Source organism: Festucalex cinctus, chromosome 1 (genome assembly GCF_051991245.1).
Source record: "Festucalex cinctus isolate MCC-2025b chromosome 1, RoL_Fcin_1.0, whole genome shotgun sequence".
Classification (NCBI taxonomy): domain Eukaryota; kingdom Metazoa; phylum Chordata; class Actinopteri; order Syngnathiformes; family Syngnathidae; genus Festucalex; species Festucalex cinctus.
The window spans coordinates 13,263,332-13,285,357 of NC_135411.1; the positions used below are offsets into that span (position 1 = coordinate 13,263,332).

The following is a 22,026-nucleotide window of genomic DNA, read 5'->3' on the forward strand; positions in this document are numbered from 1 at the left end:
CTCGAGACCGATACCAGCATTTGTACTTGATTCCTTCCCGCAACTTCAGCTAATTAACTGTGAAGTAAGCACCACGCGTCAACTTGAATCTTGTTGATCACTCATCAGGTTTACGTGCTTGGAGCGAAGGATCAAGCCAGCTCTTGCAGCGGCTGATCGGAAGGCAGCGTGCTCTCAGCTCAACCGGCAGGTCCAAGTGCAGTCACGCATAGGGGTGTGCTCAAAAAATCGATACGGCAATATATCGTTGCGGGCCTCATTACAATCCACGTATCGATACGCAGGCGTCAGAATCGATATTGCTTGTTAACTTTAAATAGGCAGTTAACATTTGCCTTTGCAGCTTGCATTGTACCGAAAAAATAAAAACCAGCAGCGTCTTTGAAGTTAATTGCCTTCAATTAATGCAAAAATAGCTCACCAGTGATTGGACGCTGTGTCTTGCTAAGAAAAATTAAAGCAGAGGAAGAATATCAACATTTATTTACTTACTTGACATGTCACGCGCCTCAGTGCACCTCCTATATTTTGTTTAAAAAAACGAAATAAAATGTGTCTTATGTGGGATACATATGTATCGCAATATGTATCGTATCGTGGCCCCTGTATCGTGATACGTATCGTATCGTGAGGTTGGCGGCAATACCCAGCCCTAGTCACGCATCGCATTTGAGTGGACTTGGCCAAAGAATCTTAAGAGAGCACCGCGCTCGGGAAACATGATTCGGTTTCACTTTGAGTAAGCTTCAAATATATTTGATCATGCTTGAGTTATGTTGTGAATATTTTTTCACTTTCTACCACTCAAAATGTTCAGCGGCATCAGGCCTATCCAGTTTTTTTTTATTTTTATTATTATTATTTTGTATGCCCCTATGCCTTATAGGCATTAAAAGCAGTACTGCTAATGCTAACAGCAAAACTAACTGTGCTGTATTTATATTAAACAAAAGAAAATCAAATTAGAATAATTTATGTGGCATAATTAGAATCTTGAATACATCAATAAGTCATAACAATGTAATTTTTTATGCATGCCCCTTTTTTTTTTACAACGGCAGTTTTGTGAAAAACACTATAGACTCTTGTGATTTTTTTTCCAAAAAATATCTCTTAATGATTAAATGCAAATATACTTAATAAAACTGAACTGTACTCAATAAATGTACTGCATCTTATTTAAAACAAAAACAACAAGCTTTATTTTTAACATTGAAAGTTTGAATTTCATGTTTAAAATGCAATTATTTGCATTTAATTCAGTGATTCTACAGTTACGCGTTTGTTTCATCACCTTTTTATTGCGACTATAAAAGCGCGCCGCTGTAGCTCCCAAGCCGCAGTTCCGTCTCCGGCGCCATCAGCACCCATATGACCAACAGGTTGCCACGGTAACCGCCCCCGCCACAAAAGAACAAACACCTGCGACGTGAGCCGAGCGCCGCATTTTCCGAACAGATGTGCGCCCAGCTCGGCTAGCTCAAGTGTAAACACAATCGAATTCAACGACGCACTTCAGCACGATCGTAGAAAAAAAAGCTTGCGGTTGATTCATCCATTTATTCGTCGTCATGTACAAATTGTATTCTGGTGGTACAAAGCTGTTGTAAGCCTCCAGTGCTCAACCTTCTGTCGGCTGTATGGCATAAAAATAAAATAAAAAAAAAAACAGAAAAGAAAAACAAATACCGGTATGATCAATCGTCAAGAGGTACTTTGGCAAATATAAATTACGTGTTTCGAAGGCAAGCGGATCTCTTGAACAATGTAATAATGTAAGGGGACAGAAAACAGCAATGAGTTGGCCTCTGTCAGCTTTCATTAAAAATAATAATAAAAATTCATAAAAATATTTTTATTTTAAACACTTAAAACAAGTGGACACGGGAAGAGCCTTTCTTCCGTTACTTCATCGTTACAAACAACCACTCACATTTTTGTATGGAGATTTCTGCAATCAACTGTATTGAACACATATATTATCAACTATGTCTGTCGATTTCCATTTGAACATCCGTCAACTGTCACCTCTTTCCTACTAACCGACACGGGTGGGCAAAACGCACACTTTGAAAGCGGGCAGGTTGGGGAGAGGAAGAGGAGGCTGAATGTGATAACTCCGTGTCCGCACGTTAACTATTTCAAATGTCTTTTGTCTGTGTTGGGCAAATCTCAACTACAGCACGCACTGCACACAAAAAGGAGAGCAAAAAAAAAAAAAAAAAAAAAAGAGTGAAAGAGCAACGGACCACTGAGGGGAAAGTGGATTTTAGTGTACGGTTGTGATGAGAGACGGCGGACAAGCAAGCGCGTGTCCGCTCGGGCGCTGAGCTGGAGGGAGGGAGGACATTTTGTGTCATTTCAGAGGTATTGTTGTAGAAAGTGCAGCAGCATTATCTCATAGTGTTCTCCAGACTCGGGGCAGCGGATGCTGTGTCGCTCGTTGGGGTACACCTGCAGCGGCGATACGGGACGAAAATTATTGGCACTCGATGGGGAAGTCGGTCAAATAAATACTAAGTGCATCCTGACAAACAAACAAAAAAACAAAAAAATGTTTTGGTAGCATGCTAGCAGCAAAAGCTAACTTCCATTGCACATTAGTTGTCATGACAACTACTGCTTTGTGCTTTATTTAATCTTTGGCTTCCATTTATTCTTCAACTTTATTTTGGCAGTTGGCAAATACTTTTGGTGCATTACCACCGTTAAAAAGAAGGTGGCAGTAATGCACAGAAAGTCAACACGATTGAACGGGTATTTTGGGTGCCAGGCTGAGCTCCAATTTTAATATATACAAGTCGCACACGAGTACGAGTACACGCGATGGGGGTGGAAAAAAAAAAAGTGACCTAGTCCGAAATATATGGCACCAATTTTGATTAAACCAGGAAATGCTTCAACCAAATTTGCATTTATATGTTTACTAGCGCTTGCCGATATTGGGCATTTTTACAAATATGGTATTGGCATTTTTTCAAAATCTGACGGTTGATAAAAAGATAAATCTCAAACCATTTTAATGTCAGGGAACTATTTATTTAAATTTTCAGTAAACTTTATAAGAGATGCTGCTGACACTGGGAAACTTGTGAACTTTTTGTTTTCACTCAGGAAAATGAACGATATAAATACAGGATTTTTAATCATGAACTCCATCTCAATCGACACCTCTGGGCTTCTGTTAAGGTGTGGTGGTGATTTTTTTCCTACATCCCCACTCCCCCAAGTACGTATTTTGCCATTTTGTGTTTGTTTTGTGGGACAGAATTAATTTGTTACTTCATTATTTTTCATGTACAATTAATACCTTTAAAAACTAATTTGTTGACTGACAATGACGTCACCTGTGCTGAGGAAGCAGCTAACGACCAATCATGACTCACTTGTTTTCTGGGGTTGGTCAGTAAACGGAACCACGATTGGTCATTACCTAACGTAATTCTTCAGCACAGGTGATGTCATCTTCAGTCGGCAGCAACTGGAAAAATTGGTTTTTAAAAGGATAAATGTGACATGAAAAATAATGACGTTATCACATAAATTGAACACAAAATATTAACTTTTTACTGCTGAAAATGGCTAAATGAGTCAAGTATTGCTTTAAGACGTACTGATAAACATTTTTTTTAATTTAAAATTAAGTCTATTGTCTAAGGTTAAAAAAAAGAAGAAAAGAAAAAACCCTACATTTTGAAAAGTCAGTAAAATTGTTCAATAAACATCCTTTAAGACATTACAACAAAGTCCAAATTGACATTTGTACTAAAAAAAAATAAAATAAAATTGACACCAATATTTTGTCCCCCCCTTTTTACTGAAAATGTAATATTGGCTATCGGCCTCCTTGACGGCTAATAAACGGCATCGGCCTTGAAAAAAAAAAATCATATGGATCGATCATTAATGTTTACAATTACAACAGACAAAACGGGACTGAAACATTCACAGTATAATGCAGCTCTAAATCCAACTAAAAACTTTTAAATAGTTGTTGTACTGGATCTCATTGGATTGTATTCATCATTATCAAACATTAAATTTTTTTTTTTTTTTTTTGTAAATATAAACTATACTATTCTATTGTCAGTGTGTTATCGTGAGTGTGATAGTAACCTGCAGTTGATAGGGCTTCCCAGCACGGATTATCTGCGACACCAAGAAGTTGGTGTGGAAAAAGTGCACATTTTCATCGAGAAATCCATGTAGAATCAGCAAGCGGTTGGGCCTGGAAAGACAGTCACAATTCGTACGATCGACATCGACAGCCGCGTTTGATCTTTCGGCGGGCGATATAAATACGATCCGACTGACTCGCTGGGCAGCTTGTCCACGTGCAGCGCCACCGAGCCTTCCTCGTAGCCCTGCTGGTTGTTCTCAGGCACGTCCATGTAGCGTTCCGTGTAGCCCGTGTCGTACGCCATCCACACGGTCACCGGGGCGCCTGCGATGGCCAACTGACACGGGCACAATGCGGTCAAACAAAGAAAATGGATCGGATAATCAACACTTCAAATATAAGACAAGGACAATGTTATGGAACAGTATGTGCGCACATTTCAGCTTCACAAACTCCTTCGTCTTTATTAGCTTTCGCAGTGTTTCCACACCTTGTTAAACACTGACACCTTGTGGGCAGCAATTGAAACTACAACTTTACTAACATTCACTACTCACAAAAAAAATAAATTAATTAAGGATATATAGTGTTCCCTCATTTATCACTGGTTCTACATTCCAAAAAATAAGAGAAATCTGTGAAGTAGTCACATTTATTTTTAGTTTATTTATGATAAATGTTTTAAGGCTGTAAAACCCCTCACCACATTCTTCTCAGAGGCATATTTTCTCATGTATTTATTTATTTCCTTAATAAAAGAACTCAGTGGGGGGAAGAGCAAGAAGTAAAACTGAAAACATCTGCCCCTAATTAACACAATTAATAGTTAACTATTTTACACAATTACAAAAATTCAATATCTTAGCTTCGCTATATATTAATGTCATATTTTTATTTACTTATTTATTTTTAGTAATTGTGCTTTTCTACATTTCTTGAAGATACAAATGGGCGGAGGTGTTTTGATTTTACAATCAAGATTATTCCAGACTGAAACCCCTAAATGGAAATGCATTTTTTTTTTTTTTGTTCTATAAACTGGTTTTGAGAGAGAAAAAAAATCCATTCATCCACTTTTTTTTTTTTTTTTTTTGGTAAATCTGATTTGGTAAAAAAACAAAATGGTGATGGGCTTTATACATAAACTTAAGGCGGTTATGGTCCACTGCTTCATTAAATTTGAAGGATTTTAATTGTATAAATATTGCATTTGTATGATCCCTCTATCTGTTTCCATTAACCCGAACAGCACGTTTTTGTAAAAGAAAGATTGGTATGTTGTTGAAACACTCTCTGATAAAACTTTTATGAATAAATAAAATGAATAAATGCAAAAAAAAAATGTTCTCACAAAATTAAGGAAACTCTGGACAGTACATATGCTTTGGGTGAAATTTCAGAATGAAATTCAAATTAAGCTACAGGTTAATTTAATTGGACCCGTTCTAAACTGTTGAGCATGTTCAATAGTTTACTGTCAGAAAAAGTCAACTTTAATCTTGCCCCCCCCCCCCCCTACTGTAACTAATACTACTATAATAATAATATAATAATAATAATAATATAATACTATAATAATACTACTACTAATACTTCCTTCCTGCCCAACATACAGAAATGCTGCGTTCGTTTTATTGCCGTTGTTTTCATTTAACTACAACACAACATTTTCAGGCCTAACCTTGAATACGTTGGGCCGCTGGATGAGGCCCATGAGAGAAAGGAAACCGCCATAGGACCAACCATGGATGGCAACGCGGCTCAGGTCCACAAAGTTGAACTTCTGGGCCACGTACTGAAGGCCCTCCACCTGGTCTTCAATCTCCACTTGACCCTGACGGAAACAAGTCAGTGTGGTCCTTAATATGACACGCATCCCAAACTAACCCGACAATCAAAAGTCCTAACGCGTTATTAAAAAACAAAAGAACATTTTGATTCAAGTTACCATTTTGTTTTTAAGAGCGCCTTCAAATTCAAGCCCCCTCTGACAAGACCCCCTCCCATCGATGACAACTACCGCATAGCCCAATGAGGCCAGCGTGTTCAAGCGGAGGTACTTCATCCCTTTGAAGGAGTTGTTGACTAACTGCACCTGAGAAAAACAAAGAATCAACAACACGTTTACCTTAAGGACCACATGCAAAACGTTTCACCAAACGGCACGGCATGGCGGGACAAACCTGCGGGCCGCCGTACACGAAGAGAACGGTTGGATGCTTCCTGCCGGGCTGCAGGTTGTGCGGCTTGTAAACCATCCCGTAAAGCTGGAAGCCAGACTTGCCGGGAAAGTCGAAGATCTCAGGCGGGTTGTAATCTCCCGGGCAACCTGGCAGACACACGAATGCGTCGTCACGCGTTTTGTTTTGTTTTTTGCTTCTGTGTCACACAATTCGAGTGCAACAAGGACTCCAAAATGCAAACATTTGAGAACGCATTCCATCAGCGGGAAGCTGTTTGGCCCTGTATCAGTGAATGACATCAACATCAACTCTGACACAACTCTACATGGTCAGAATTATTTGGGGGGACGCTTATACGGCTAAAAATAGTCAAGCATAGTCCTTGATATAATCAAGTTCGCTACACTTTATCCCGCTTCCGGTGATTGCTCCACAATTGCAGTCACAAACTGCGAGACAACGTTTACATTTGAACAGGCAGCTATTGAAGAAAACGTCGTTCTCAGACTGGGTGTTTATTTATTTACCTTCAAATTTGGCATATTGCGCGCACCATAAACCAGCTGAAACCACAAAATGTTTTGTTTTGATTTTTTTTTTTTTTTTTTTTAAAATAAAAATAAAAAAATTAATACAAGAAAACAGTCAATTTTTACAAAAGTAACAAGTGGAAACAGCACAAAAGTAAAACAGAAGTGAAAATATGGCCATCACAAAATTAAGTCCACCATAATAATAGTTATTGAGTAGCAACCAAAAAAAAATGCCACGATACTATGCCACTGATACCTAGAGCTGGGTATCAATTCAGATTTTTTTTACATTTTTAATTTTTATTTTATTCTAATGCAAATAATACATTTAAAAGATTCTGAATTGTATTCTGAATTAAAGTGCAATAAATCAGGTCTTTCGTAAATGTATGAAACTTCTTTGAAATTCCTATGAACAATCCATTTTTTTTAAAAAACAGCAAGCTAAAAAACAAAAACAAAAAAACATTTTTCAACATATTTTCACATGAATTTATGGCAACAAAATGTAGTAAAATTATCAAGTTATGGTTTTATGAATCAATTTCAATTTTTTTTATTCGATTAATGTATATATATTTTTTTTTTTAAAACACAGCCCCACTGATACCACTTGACCAGCCTAAATGAGCCAGTAGTTTAAAAAAAAAAAACATAAATAAATGCTTCGATACTATGACACTGATACCAGCCTGATTGAGCCAGCTGTGATTCCATCACAAGGCTGTGACATTTAATAATCCAAACTTAATAACGGTGCTACAAACAAAAATATGGCTTATGAATCTTATCAACCATAAATGCAATCCAAGTCTTAATACTCACGCACACACCTATTTATTCAATATGAAATCATAAAGTAAATGTGACAATTCAAATTTCTGGAACAGGGTGACAAAGCTGAACGAGAGGTTCTTATTTACCTGGCGACTCCATCATGCTGGCCCAGAATTCGGGTGCGATGTGTAACGGATCGCCTTCCGAGCTGATCAGCTTGTAGACGTGAACGCAGGGAGGCGTGCTCACGTTGCTGTAGTGGCTGACGAAAAACTCAAAGTTCTGCCGGGTGAGAACGAACATACAGCAGGCAATGTCATATATACAAACAACAAAAGATGACAAGGAACAAGGCGAATATTAATAAGAGCAATCTTACTTGACTAACGGAGCAGCTATGAGAAAAGCCAGGCTTAGTTAGTCTGACCACATCTCCTGGTGAGTCGTAGCTGACCACATAGAGGTGATGCTCCAGCGGAGTGTCTCTGGTGCCTTGGAAATACACCAACTTTGTCATCTCATTCACCCAGATCTAATCAAGGGGAAAAGGTGGGGACTTGTGATCAGCATTTAAACGACAATGGAAAGACAATTGCAGTATCATCATACGCAATTCTTTCTTAGGAGAAAGTCAGGTCGAGATGCTCAATCAATCAAACATGTAAAATAGCATTTGTATGGATCAAACCAAGATGTATATTGTCTGACCTTTGACCCATGTCTGGCAAGCACTTCCCATTCGCCACTCGTCAATGCAACTTCCTCCTTGATTGCACATTTAAATTGTCCTGTTGGAAAAGAAAGAAGAGAATCAACATGTTCCTTGGCATTAGGGGGCTGTGCAATTAATTGAAATTCAATTACAATTGTAATTATTACACTCCACAATTACAAAATCGGCAGAATTGTAAAAACAAATAAAATATATATATATTAATACTGATTTTTTTAGTTGTTTAAATTTAAACATATGCACCTTTTCTAATTTTAAAATAACTAATTTAATACATTTTGTTTCATCCAAAAGGAACTTGCATAATTAAAGCGTTTCAGAGAATTTTATTTGTCTTATTATTATTATTATTATTATTATTATTATTATTATACATTTAAACATTTTCTTGTTTTGCACCAAAAAAATAAATAAATGATTATCTCACAGTGCACATGCTTCAATTCCAACTTCAAGTATTTGCCAAAATAAATAAATAAATAAATAAATAAATAAATAAATTTTATTTTAAATTCTGCTTGGTCCAAAAGGAACTTACCTAATTATAGTGTTTCTAATTTTTTTTAATTGGTCTTAATATTTTTAAATGCTTAAACATTTTCTTCTTTTGTACCAAAAAAAAAAAATCATTTGAATAATCGTGATTTCAATTATTGAAATTGATGAAATGTGATTTCAATTATTGCCAAAATAATTGTGATGATTATTTTAGCAGCCCTACTTGGCATTCTAAAATGTAATTTTAAAAATAATTGAAAAAATAACCATTTCTATAAAGATTGTGTCTTAAAAACGAGCAAGCGATTTCACGTTCATCCTTACCTTCTATATGCTGGTAATCCCGTGTCCACTTGTAGCAGCTAGGTTGTAACAGGGATGTGATTTTATACAGATGACTGAAACCTGTTTTCGACTCGTTGATCCAAATGAAACTAAACTCTTCTTCTGACGTTTGAATAAAAGGATAAAATATATCATGGACCTGTGAGGAGAAGCACAAACGGTTCAACGGCAGACACGTTAAAATTTCACTGTCAATAATCTTTGATAGATATGACGAGGAAGTAGCCACGTGACAGGGAACGCACACTTCAAATGCCTTCAAAATACAGGAACGTACATTAATCCAGACGTCGGTGGTCTCTTCATAGATGATATATGGTTGCGTGTTAACGGGGACCCCCTCCAGACTGGCCTGCCTATGAGCGGGATCGTCTGTAACCGGGATGAAGAGAGACGGCGGTAGCAGGACGAGCTGCAATTTCCTCTGACTGCGATCCAGTAAAACTGCCCAGCCACTAGGAGGAAGGAGCACAAAATGTTTTAAAGCTTCTTCAAAATGGAAAATTTGTTTTCATTAAACACAGTCATGCAGTATGTCATTGTTGTTCCAAATGTTACAGAAAAGAGTAAAGTTTCAGTAGTTTACGACAAAAAGCGAAACTCATGTAAAATTGAGTTGCTAAATACAAAGGAGATTATTTTTCTTAAGTAGAATTTCTAGCTAATTTCTATTATATTATTTTACTGTCTTATGTAATAATAATTTCTTAAGATTGAAAGTTTTTGTTCGTTTATTATCATCAAAGTTACACAAAATAAAACTACTAAACCAGTGAGTAGTTGGTCAATATCAGTTTCACTTTTTAAGATGAATTATCAAAATAATTAGTTTTACACGATATTCTAATTCATTGACATGCACTTGAATATAAGTAAAATGGCATCCCATATTTGTTCTAAAAAAAAAAAAAAAAGACTTTGCTCTGCAAGTATCACCTTCACGATCAACATTAAAATACAGTAACACCTAAAAAGTATGTTTAATAATATTATTGTTAGTAGGGATGGGCGAGTACCTATACCAGGTATCGGTATCGGGCCGATACCAGCCTTTTTTCAAGTACTCGAGTACTCATGACGCAGACACGTACAAGCGACCGATGGCAGACGGGGAAGACGTTAAGTGAGTCCTCCTTGCCTGTAAGTGGCGCTAGCTTGCAGCAGTTTTTCACCAAAACGTCACCGGTTTGGAAATACTTCAAAATTGTGAATCTTAAACTAAAAGAGCATTTTTGTGTTTTATTTTGAGCGTTAAGACTATTGAAGAGTCACTGTGCTGTTTTTTTTTTTTTTTTAATCAAAATTAAAGGAAATATATTCTTTTAAATATATATTTTAGTGATTTTTTTTATTTATTTGTCAAAATGTACTACTGGTATCAGCAGTTGGTATCGGTATCGGTGAGTACTGAGGGTCTGAGTATCGGTCTGAAAAAAGTGGTATCGAACATCCCTAATTGTGAGTGAATCTAACATTATGTAGCATAATAATAATGATTGTATTAAAATGTACTGCACGGTACTGTACTGCAAGTTACACCAAAAAAAAAAGTACAAAAATCACTGTTTACAAATAAACATTTCCAAATGTATTTCACTTAAAAGTTAAACAACTGAACAGTCTTTGGGCAGTCATTCTTTCACACACCACTAGAGGGAGCTCTCATATAACACCGGCATAAGAGAATCGACACCTACTATTTGCCGTCACTCGTCCATCCTACCCTAGTGATGTATTCCGTCCCTGGAAATAAGGAGGTGAAAGGGACGACCAGCTCTTTATCTTGCAAGCTCACAATCTGGAGATATGCAAACATACAGGACACGCCATTAGGAGTGTGTGGCGATGATGACATTGAAGAGAAGAGAACAACAAGTCAAGTGTGACTCACTCTTCCTTGATGGTCTGTCTTGATCTCTGCTAGCTTAAGTGTGGCCTGTGGATTTTTGCTACCTACAAATCCCAAAGTAAAAGGTTCAATTAAGCAGCAGTAAATACATTTTTGTGCTATATTGTAGTCAAAATATGTGTTTGACTGCAGTGACCTGTTCGGGGGTATCTGTACGCATCTGCTTTGCGCTCTTCCAATGCTGGAGACGGCACATGAATAATTTCTACTTCCGTCTCATCGACCTCCTCATACAGCAAAAACACTGTTTTACCCCCACTCGAGTCTGTGAGGGGGGGGGGGGAGAATAACACATTGGACATCTGTGTGCACCGCAAATAACTTGAAACAGTCTGAAAGGTGGCATAATGGTCCCATAGTATACTTTGTGACGCTAACCGGCCGCTAAGTGGTCTCGACAAGACGGCTTGCACGTTGCGACCTAAATGCCTAAATGTGGACATTTGTGTTATTGATAACCGCTTGTAAATGTCTACCAGCATTCACGGCAAATCAGAGACATCCACGGCAAAATAACGCTCGCAGGAGAGTTGGCGGTTATGGCAAAATAACCACTGCCTAAACAATCGCAAACTAACGCTACAACATAGTCTCTGTAGTAACTTTTTCTTACGGTAAAACGGTATACTACTCTTCCATATATTAAAGGGATTACACCACAGTATTTTAAGCTTATATTATATGCCTTAACTATAGGCATATAATGATTAAATCTTACCTTTGACACAATGGCGATGTCATTTTTTTATGAAATATTAGGTGTTTTGCTAGATAGATTTGTAACAGAAGTAAAACGGCCGGTTCAGTAACACCCCACCTCTCCCCGTGTGATTGCCGCGCCACCGGCGAGCCGACTGCAGTCTGCTGTTGTAGCTCTGCGTTTGAGCTCTCCTCTGAGTACGCCACGCAACTTGATGCAAGCCAATTCTTTAATAAACATTTGAAACAAAACGCCTCCTTGCCGCAAGAAATCGTGGAGGAGGAGGAGAGAAGAGAGAGAAGACAAGAGAGGAAAGGAGGAGAAAAAAAAACAAAAACATCTTGGCCGGTTTCGAACCAGTGACTTGCTGCTTACAGAGCAAGCACACTAACCACGATAATATTCGCTCAGTTAGGTTCAACACTGCAAATGTTTTACTTGTAGTTTACACAAGTGTCAGCCAGAACTTGTGAGATTTTATGACTTGTCATTGCACTTTGGCATTGCAAGGTTAATTCGTTGCTTTTAATTCATTTGGACAGAATGTTTACTAATAAAGGCTACTTTTGTCACTATCCTATGGAGGTCTCAGAGAAGGTTGACGTGCGTTTAGCTCGCAGAAGCGGTGCGGGTGTGGGTCCGCACTTTATGATGTCATAAAGTGAGCACTCGCTCATTTTCTCCGGTTGGGAGGGGCTGGTGCTTGGAGAGCAGAATAACCTCGAATTTCTCAGAGCAGGGCGAATCTAGGAAAACACCATCCGTCATGTTTTTTGGTGAGGAATTAGCATTTTAACACGGCTAAAAGCTCCAAGAAGTTGATTTTTTATGTTGCTGTTCTTTTAAAATAGTTCTCAAATGTGTAAAAGAAAAATTGGTATGGTTGTAAACTTGTACCACACTGCTTCTGCTCGCCATGGCCCAGTCATTTGCATTCACAAAATTAGCACATGGCTAGCGGAGCCGAAATCACAGCCCCTTTGAGAGAGAAGAGCATGGCCTAGGCGTGGCCTGGTGCAGCTATTTACCTTAACGTGACACGCCCCTAAACCCGGCTGTTGAACAGAGGTTTTTTTTTTGTTGCTGATTTAGGGACAGCAAAAATATTACATCCAAAGTCAATTTTGACAAATGTATGTCACATGTCTTTTACACATTTGAGAAGCATTTTAATATGTGGAAAAGTTAAATAATAGGGGACCTTTAAAGAACAATGGAGCACTTGTCGAAAGGGCAACATAATAATTTTGCCATCTGAGCTTGTATGTGCTAACCTTCCTCTGCTGAAGGATTCCACCAGTAGCCAGTAAACCGATCAAACTCTTCTTGAATGACAAACGTTGCTACGCCCGCTGATTTGGGGTCTTCTTTGACATTATCCACACCTGGGAAAGAGGAAAAAAAGTAGATTAAGTCATGCAGTAAAGAGAGCTGAATTCAATTGGACATGCTCACACCTTTGTGACAGTAGGTGAGTCGCTTTTCCTCGCCAGTCTTAATGTTAGCTATCCACAGGTCATTATTGTTAATGAAGGCGATGAAGTCGGGGTTTCCCGGGCAGATCTTTGGATCCATCCGGGTGCCCGAGCACTGGGTCTTGATCTCCACAGGCTTGACAGGAGCCGACTGCTAAAACCACAAGACAGGAAGAGAAGAGGGATATTTGAACGTGTAGATAAAGGAAAGGAAAACATGAACTTAAATGAAGAAAGACACTGAACGATGGCCGCGTGCCTGTCGAACCCTTCAATCCGCGCCTGATTATTCGAAGATGAATGATTGACCAGCATGCAAAACAGCAGTCTACTCACAATGAAGCCATTGTTGCCTCCATCGCGACAGTAAAACAAGCTATTGCTAGCCTGGAAGAGGAACAGGCCCGTCTGTGTGTGGTAGTCATAAGAGGTGATTCCGAAAGCTCCGAGGCGTTTGCGCTCCCTCAGCAGTTCTTCCTCTCGCGAGTAGGCCCCTTGGTGTGGCGTCGCCTTCAAGCAAAAAGCATATGCTCGTTGAGCGTCAACAGACACATATTATGTGGATATAAAAATACCACTGTTCAAATGCCAGGTTTTTATGAGAAAAAAAAAAAAAAAGTTATTTCCAAAGATAACATTTTATTTAGCATTAAAGTGTATTACAAAATCATTTTCAACAATTACTGTTTATTAGGCAAGGCAGCTTTATTTATATAGCTAATAAAGTTGAGCTAAAATTGATGGATGGCCCTTCCTTGCAAAAATATAATTCAGCCATCCGTCCATCCCTCCATTTTTTAAAAGCTGTATCCAAATTCATAGGCTCGGTCCTCAGAAGGCAGAATTTGTGTTACTTTCTGCTTTGCTCTCACAAGCTTCTACACTAGTTTTTTTTTTTTGCTTGTTTTTTTTTTGTTTTTACTAGCTCCTCCCACTAGCCCCTCTTGCTAGCTGCTCCGTCTAATTCCGGTCTTACGGCGTCGCTCGCCGGGCGTCACAACAGCTGCGAAGTCGCCGTCACTCGTCAAGATGCTCGTTTGGTGGTAGGCTTGTGAAATGTGGTCTCCTGCGTGCTTCTAATGCTATTCTTTGACCACTAGATGGTGCTATGGACTACACATTGGGTCCTTCCGATACGAGATCTGCATGGTAGCAGCAAACTCAAATCACTTCACACCGTGTATTGTATTCAAAACAACCACATTACTTGTCCTTAAAGTCTGCTAGCTTAATGCTAAAACATAATGGGAAAAACCATAGACACGCTAACAAATAGCATGGTTGTTGTTGTTGTTGCATTATCACCATTTTAGGATATTTGATTGTAATGTAGGCAAATAAACAATATTCATTTTTCTAAGATCACAGTTGATGAAGAATGGTGTGAATTCACCTGGAAATGATCCAGCATTTGTTTCCACGACAAGACTAAGAGAGCCTCTTTGCGGATCTTCTTTGGGATTTCTGAGTAGAGCAAAGAGTTCTCTCTGCTTCCGTAAGGCATTCCTGATAAATGCACAGAAAAAAAAAAGAAAAAAAAAAGACACCAAGGCACCTTTATTAACTAAAAGCACAGACGAGGAGAAATTTGATGATGTGATTGTTTTCAATTTGTGCCGCACACTAGCGTGAAGAACATGACTTGGTGTCAAGAGGGAACAAAGCACAAGGGAGCAATTGAAAGAAATCACAAATCCAAAAACTTGATGAAACCTACCGAGGTAGTATAACCGGTGGGAATGGGGAGCATTTTCATCCTTCTTCTGCACAAACTGGAAGTCGTGAGGAGCCTTGTTGGCGATCATGCCCGAGTACTTCCTGCTACAATGGATGATGTCACGGAGTCCTTCCCACGAGTGTTTCTCCACAAAAAACTGCGAGGGCACGTCCTCCATCTCCACCACCTCCGTGCTGTCTGATAGGCCGTCCACAGTCGTCATCCTAACTGTAACACAGCTGAACGGTTCACACGTCCGATTAGTGGTGCCAATACTTGCCAAATTGACTTCCTTGTGGGGAAATTATCATCACCACTAAACATTTAATTACAGGCATTAAAAAAATATTTGGACACAATGTCATAAAAGGATAATTTAAAAAAATTAAGCACTGTAAATTTAAAAAAACAAAACTAACTAACTGGTAAGGATGTAACGATACCGGCAATATCGTGATATTAAAACTGCCACAATATCGTGGTCGTCATGTCCTCAATATTCAAAAGCTACACATCTGTTAAAAAAAAAAAAGTCAGGTTGATTTCCATTTGTGCAGTTCTAGCACCCTCCGGTGGCTAGTGTTTTAAGTGCAGTTTAATTTTCATAAAGCATGTTTTGGCCCTTTTGGTTTAAAATCTACGCTAATGGTCAGATGAAGGAGATTGTAGTATGCTCGTGAAGCGAGTTGATATGTCGAGGAACTTAATGTGGGTTTGCATTAGCGAGTAAGTGCCTCAATATGAAGTGTTATTAGAGATTGGAGGTAGTTTATATGCATTGCTGTTATGTACAAAAGCACAATATTGTGCCTTTTTTTTAGTATGAGCTCTTATATATATATATATATATATATTTTTTTTTTTTTCAATATTGTGACTTTTTTTTAAATATCGACAACCTCCCCACAATATCGTGATAATTATCGTATCGTGAGCTTCATATCGTGATAATATCGTATCGTGATATTTGGATGTCGTTACATCCCAACTAACCGGTGAAAACATCGTCCAGAGACATATTCAGCCGATATTGGCCTTATTTCAAGGTTTTGAGTACTCACAAAGGCTGCTGATACCAGTTACTGATAGCAGTCACTGGTGCCCCCTTTTGGCCATTCTACGACAGTATTAGAAAGTAAACGGCATGCATAGCTGACGGAACGTTTTTTATAAGTGAGTTGAATCCATGTCAATCCTCTCAAATGTCCATTAAGAAGCCATTTCTACAACTTTATGTATGTTTGTTCATTTAACTCAATTTGGGTGGTATGATGAATTTCTCTATTATGGTATTTCATGTGTATACTTACCGTACTTTACACATTTACCTGCTTTGATTGACTGAGAAAAATGTCGTAGAATGTCGTTATTATTCAGTACTTTTATGAGGTCTATTTTTCCTGTTGAATGCTATACAGACAACATAGCACTTTTGATTACTTGTAATATACAGATTGTGATACTCACTTGTTGCTTATTTTTTTGTACTTCTTTATTTTATAATATTATGAATAGTATTTTACCTTCAGATGGTTCTATTTTATATTTAATCCATTGAATACTTTTTATTTTGAGTAGGTAATTTTTTCCCCCCTACTTCTTCGTGTCATGCTTAACAATTAACAATTGAACCTGTGATTTTGCACTTTAATTTATTTTGAACTAAGGCTAAAATGAGCTGTCAGTTTTATTTTGTACTTTAAAATCTCTCAAGAGAGAGTGAGTTGTTTGCGTTTTGAACTTAAGTTCTATACTGCAGAATGACTCTTCTGCCTTTGTTTTGAAAGTTATTTATTTAAAATGATCTGTCATTAGTTTAATAGAAATTGTTTACTTGGTATCAGTATATATCAGTGAGTAGTCGAGTTCTCATACTGGTATCAATTGAAAAAAATATATCTTTTTTAATTTAATTTTAAAATAATAATTGTGTAAATTTTGGATTGTTTGCCTTTGGAGGCTCCACTGTAACTACAACACATCAATTAGACTAGATCAACAAAAATGAGCAAAAGGAGACAATACCTTTTCCAGATCCCCTCTTGAGTCTCGCAAAGCTTGACCTTCTTGACTCTATGCATCCACCGGTCAACGCGCCTCTCGAAGCCTGCAACATGTGAGCAAGCAGGTACAGCGGTGAAATTCCCCAAATAGTCTCGACAATCACACAATTGTCTGCTTCCTCCAAGCAGATAAGTTGAGCTTTAAAAATAGCGTGTTTTTCCTCGCCCCGTGTTTGTTTTCTGAACGCATCAGTCCAAAGAACATGCCCGGGACAAAAATGAGTGGCACAAAGAAAACCTTTCACCAAAGATGTTATGCAGCACGGTGGCTAAGAATCAGCAAATATTGTGGTTAAGAGTATTTTATACATTTGGTTATCTGTTGGGTGAGCCTACAATATTTGTTTTCAGCTCTGTTACAAGCAAAGTACAGTGTCCGTGCAATTCTCCACATTCCTGCCTGTCTAATCTGAGTTGGGAAGGGATTAGTGTGAGGAAAACTGATGAAGGGAAAATGTACTGGATACTCTGGAGAAGAAGTACATGATTGTGTTAGGACAATGGTTCTCAAATAAATGTTCAAACTGTGCATGATGTTATGTTAAGTGTTTTAAACTTTATGTTAAGTACAGTTCTGCTGCATTTAACCTTTAGTTTTAATACATTTGGAGTTAATCTTTTACAAACTGCTTAGTTACAAACATTTACTTTACACTTCGGTACTTTTTTGTGCAACTTTTACATGTAATATTGTACAGTTTAATTTGACCATATTTATGGACATATTTTTATTATATTTAAGCACACTGTTCATGTTCAAACTGTATAAATTATATCATTTTAGAACATCAACATCCACGATAGAGATGTCAAAATTAATCAATTAATCGACAAGTAATCAAATAGCAAATTAATTGACGACCATTTTAATAATCGAGTAATCGTTTGGTGCCATTTTTTTTTTTTTTTTTTAATTGTACAAATCCTCTGATTGCAGCATATCTACAATACTTGTTCACTAATTTCTGTAGTCCTTCATTAAAGAAGACTGATTATCTTCTGTGTTAAATCAAAATAATACATTTGCAAACATCTGCTTTTACTTTGGAAAACAATGACTGAACCTGTAACATAATACATCAATCCCCCCTCCACTTTTTATTTAAAATCACAATACAATAAAAGGTATGTGATAAACAATCACCGGTTAATCAATCAATCAATCAATCAATTCAATTTATTTCACTCTTTAAAGTAAAAGAAATGAAAGGGGACAAGAAAGAAGTAAAACTTGTTATGTCTGCCCCTAATCAACAGACACAAAAAATAATCAACACAAAAAGAATGACAGCGAGCAGTCAAGACGCTTTTAGTGTTACAATACTATCAATTAATTCAAAAATGATTTGAATGTGCTTTTATATATTTTTTAAAACTACAAATAGACTGAGAAGATTTTGTTTTACAATCCAAATTGTTGCATAGACTGACACCTTGAGTTGAAATACATCTTGTTTTTGTTTTGTTCTGTATTTAGGTTTGGAAAAAATGCCTATTCCTCTTAATTTATGCTCACTTTCCCTTTTTATAAATCTAGTTTGCATATTAACTGGTAGAATTTCATGATGGGCTTTATACATTATTTTAAGGCGGTTAAACTCCATCAATTCATTGAATTTGAAAGTTTTTAGTTGTATAAATAATGGATTACTGTGGTCTCTGTATCCACAACCAAAAATGACAGGGATAGCACGTTTCTGTATAAGGAAAATGGGTTCGGTGTAGGTTCTTTTTTTTTTTTTTGAAGAGCTCAGAATTGTTCATTCGGTAGTCTTACCGATTCAACGTCTTGTCATCATTGCTCTTTTTTTTTTTTTTTTTTTTTTTTTTTGTGTGTGTGTATGTGTGCGTGCGTTTGCGTGCGTTTACGTGCGTGCGTTTGCGTGCGTGCGTGCGTTTGCGTGTGTGCGTTTGCGTGCGTTTGCGTGCGGTTCGGTGTAGGTTCTGTCAGCACAAGCCCACACTTCAAAGCAATAGGTCAGGTATGGAACAATCAATGAATTATGTAACAATAACAAAGCATCCTTGATCAATGAGTCTTTAACCTTGTTTAAAACAGCTACAGTTTGGGATACCTTAGTATTAACATATTCTATATGTGATTTCCATGTTAAATGTTCATCAATAATGACACCTAGAAACTTTATTTTATTTGTTCTTTCTATTTCTATTCCCTGCACTCTCAGTGTTGCTTCAATATCTATATTTACTAGGGGTGTGAATTGTCTAGTACCTGACGATTCGATTCGTATCACGATTCACAGGTCACGATTCGATTCGATACCGATTAATCCCGATACGAATTTATGAGTCGATTGTTGCGATTTTTTTTCATTCAAATTTAGAAAATACTAATCAGTAAGCTTGTAGAGTGTAAGATTTATATGAAAATGTATTATTTATTTATCTGAAATTTCAGTCTTATAGAGGTTGTAATCTGTTTCATGTTTGAACAGCATTAAAATAAAATATTAAGGCTTAATGTTCCGTTCATATAACATTCTTCCATGCTCAAGGTGTGAATCCTAACCCCAAGTCAGACGTTTTGTTGAATATTTTTCCATTAAAAATGGAAGTTTAAAAATCGATTCACACAAAAACAAAAAAACAAAAAAAAAAAGGCAATGATGATAAGACGTTGAATCGGTAAGACTACCGAATGAACAATTCTGAGCTCTTTAAAAAAATAAAAAAAAATAAAAAAATAAAAAAATAAAAAACGATTTTTTTTTTTATTGAATCGATTTGAGAATCGCGCGATGTAGTATCGCGATATATCGCCGAATCGATTTTTTTTAACACCCCTAATATTTATATAGATATATTTCTACTTAATAAACAGTAGTCAGGGGAAAAAATGCTTTTGTAATAAACTTATTGCAAAATTCAAAAGAATCCGATTAATCGACTGAATAATCGATAGATTAATCAATTGTAAAAAAAAAAAAAAAATCGATAGTGAAAGCACTAATCCACTATCATGCCCACGTTATCACAGAGATGACAAGTTGTTGTTTTTTATTCAATAACATGACATATTAAGTATGTGACATGAAGTGTAATTACTGTGCACTCTTGCCACTAGTTTTCGCTGTAAACAAATACAATGCAGCTCACCCGCTGTCTCACAAGTTTTTCAGAGGCTGTTAAACATTTTTCTTATTATTCTTATTATTATTATTCTTAGAAGTGAACTGCTGGTCGAAATTCTGCCGTCTGAAATAAAACATCTATCTCATTTTAGATGAACAACTTCACTCCCACAGTATTTTAATGTTGGTCATTATGAAGAATCACTGCGTTAGGAGGTTATTATGATAGCCCCCCAGTCGTGATTGTGTGGGGTAAAAAAATTATATATATATATAGAATTTTTTTACCCCATTATATGTATGTATATATATATATATACATATATATATATATATATATATATATATATACATATATATATATATATATATATATATATATATATATATATATATATATATATATATATACACATATATATATATATATACACACATATATATATATATATATATATACACACATATATATATATATATATATATACACACATATATATATATATATATATATATATATATATATATATATATATATATATATATATACATACACACACACACACACCCATGTACACACACACACACACACACACTATAATTACTTTATGAAAAACAGGAAGCAACCAAATGTCGAATGTGAGTTTGCACTGTCACCTGGTGACTAACAGTGGGATCTATTAAAAGGAACGTAATGAATGAATGTACAAATCTGCTTATCGATCTTCTTTGTATGTTGCACAACAGCATTATTAGTTCACAACTTCTGATAAAAACCATTTTCTAAGCGATGTGACATACAGTGTTATGGTTCAAATGAATGAGAGAAAATGGGGAACCCCGAAGAGATTCCTCAGAATTAAAAATGCCCGTTTCTTTTCTTTTCTTGACATACAACAAAATAATTATGTAGTCAACATGGAAACTTTAATGGTTGTGTGAAACTAAATTGCAGCAATATTTCTGATGTTGGGAAGAAGCTGTCGACAATAGATCTTTGTTCTCTGGTTTTATTTACTGACACATCAGGCGCACCGGTCAATTTAGATCCGGTGTTGAACATTTGCCACACGCAACGCTCAGATTAATGGCAGTGGGGGGCAAAACCCTAACTTGGTTTTCCGACAGTAGCGAATGGATAAATCCTCGTTTCCTTGAATTTGACATCACCGTTCTCTTCTGTCATTTGCTTTCCGAAGCTATCTTGCTAACGATTGCTACCGTTAATTTAGTTCCGAGCTAGCTGGCCGATAGCTAATGCTAGCGGTTTCGGGTTGGTATTTAAGAAAAAAAAAAAAACACTACACCGCCCGTACAAAACAAGACCTAATAAAGGAAATTACTTACCAAACTACTCGCTGTTTTTTTATTCAGAGTAGGAGGCTTTATTAGCTTGTTGTCAATATTTTGGGACAGCTAAAGGTTGTAGCCATTGCCCAGAGTGGCCACACAAAAATGTAGCTTGCATTCAGAGCGGAAAGGAGGCGGAACCTTTTCTCGGAATGTGCTGTAGTGTGCACACCCGGTACACTTTCAGGAACGCACTGTGCCACTCCCGATGGGGTCATCAACGTTCGCGTCACTAATCCAAATCCACGCGGTGACTCTTCATTCTGCAACTTTTCTGTGGCGCAATATTTAGGCCGACTGTTTACCTTTTGTATTTGAAATAATTCTGACCGGCATGAAAACGTTTTAAGTGAACCTCCTAGTGAGAAAATGAGGAATCTTCTTTGTACAGCTTTCTTATCACTCGGTTCAATTAAGTGACTATTCAAATGTGTTTGTTATATTAGGCAGATTCATGGTGCTTGTTTCACTTTGTGCATGTTGAACATCTCCAGCGGTATGCAAAATATCCTGTTAGGTCCAAAATATATT

General features: G+C 36.9%; 1 protein-coding gene across 2 annotated transcripts; it reads right to left on the bottom strand.

Moving 5' to 3' along the window:
• Nucleotides 1-1,545: 1,545 nt before the first annotated feature.
• Nucleotides 1,546-21,656, bottom strand: dpp9 (dipeptidyl-peptidase 9). 2 transcript variants are annotated; one of them, XM_077517728.1, is made up of 21 exons: nucleotides 21,493-21,656; nucleotides 17,016-17,097; nucleotides 14,991-15,229; nucleotides 14,667-14,779; nucleotides 13,610-13,783; nucleotides 13,256-13,424; nucleotides 13,073-13,183; nucleotides 11,235-11,363; nucleotides 11,081-11,142; nucleotides 10,887-10,987; nucleotides 9,467-9,644; nucleotides 9,169-9,328; nucleotides 8,322-8,401; nucleotides 7,993-8,145; nucleotides 7,760-7,895; nucleotides 6,304-6,449; nucleotides 6,069-6,215; nucleotides 5,802-5,954; nucleotides 4,315-4,457; nucleotides 4,117-4,228; nucleotides 1,546-2,454 (listed from the first exon to the last, which is right to left on the bottom strand). In XM_077517728.1, the coding sequence occupies exons 2-21, from the start codon at nucleotides 17,069-17,071 to the stop codon at nucleotides 2,362-2,364; spliced, it is 2,655 nt and encodes an 884-aa protein (XP_077373854.1). In that variant the 5' UTR covers nucleotides 17,072-17,097; nucleotides 21,493-21,656; the 3' UTR covers nucleotides 1,546-2,361. The 2 variants fall into 2 exon arrangements, with proteins under 2 accessions (XP_077373854.1, XP_077373845.1); XM_077517719.1 differs by having other exon boundaries at nucleotides 13,256-13,427.
• Between the last annotated feature and the right edge of the window lie 370 nt (nucleotides 21,657-22,026).

Bases quoted from the DNA above. Each gene is read 5' to 3' on its own strand.
- dpp9 (XM_077517719.1), bottom strand. From the start codon at position 17,071: ATGCATAGAGTCAAGAAGGTCAAGCTTTGCGAGACTCAAGAGGGGATC. The intron at 6,450-7,759 runs GTAAATAAGAAC...TGTGTCTGCCAG, and splicing joins CAGCATGATGGAGTCGCCAG to GTTGCCCGGGAGATTACAAC. The intron at 6,216-6,303 runs GTTTGTCCCGCC...TGTTTTTCTCAG, and splicing joins TCGTGTACGGCGGCCCGCAG to GTGCAGTTAGTCAACAACTC.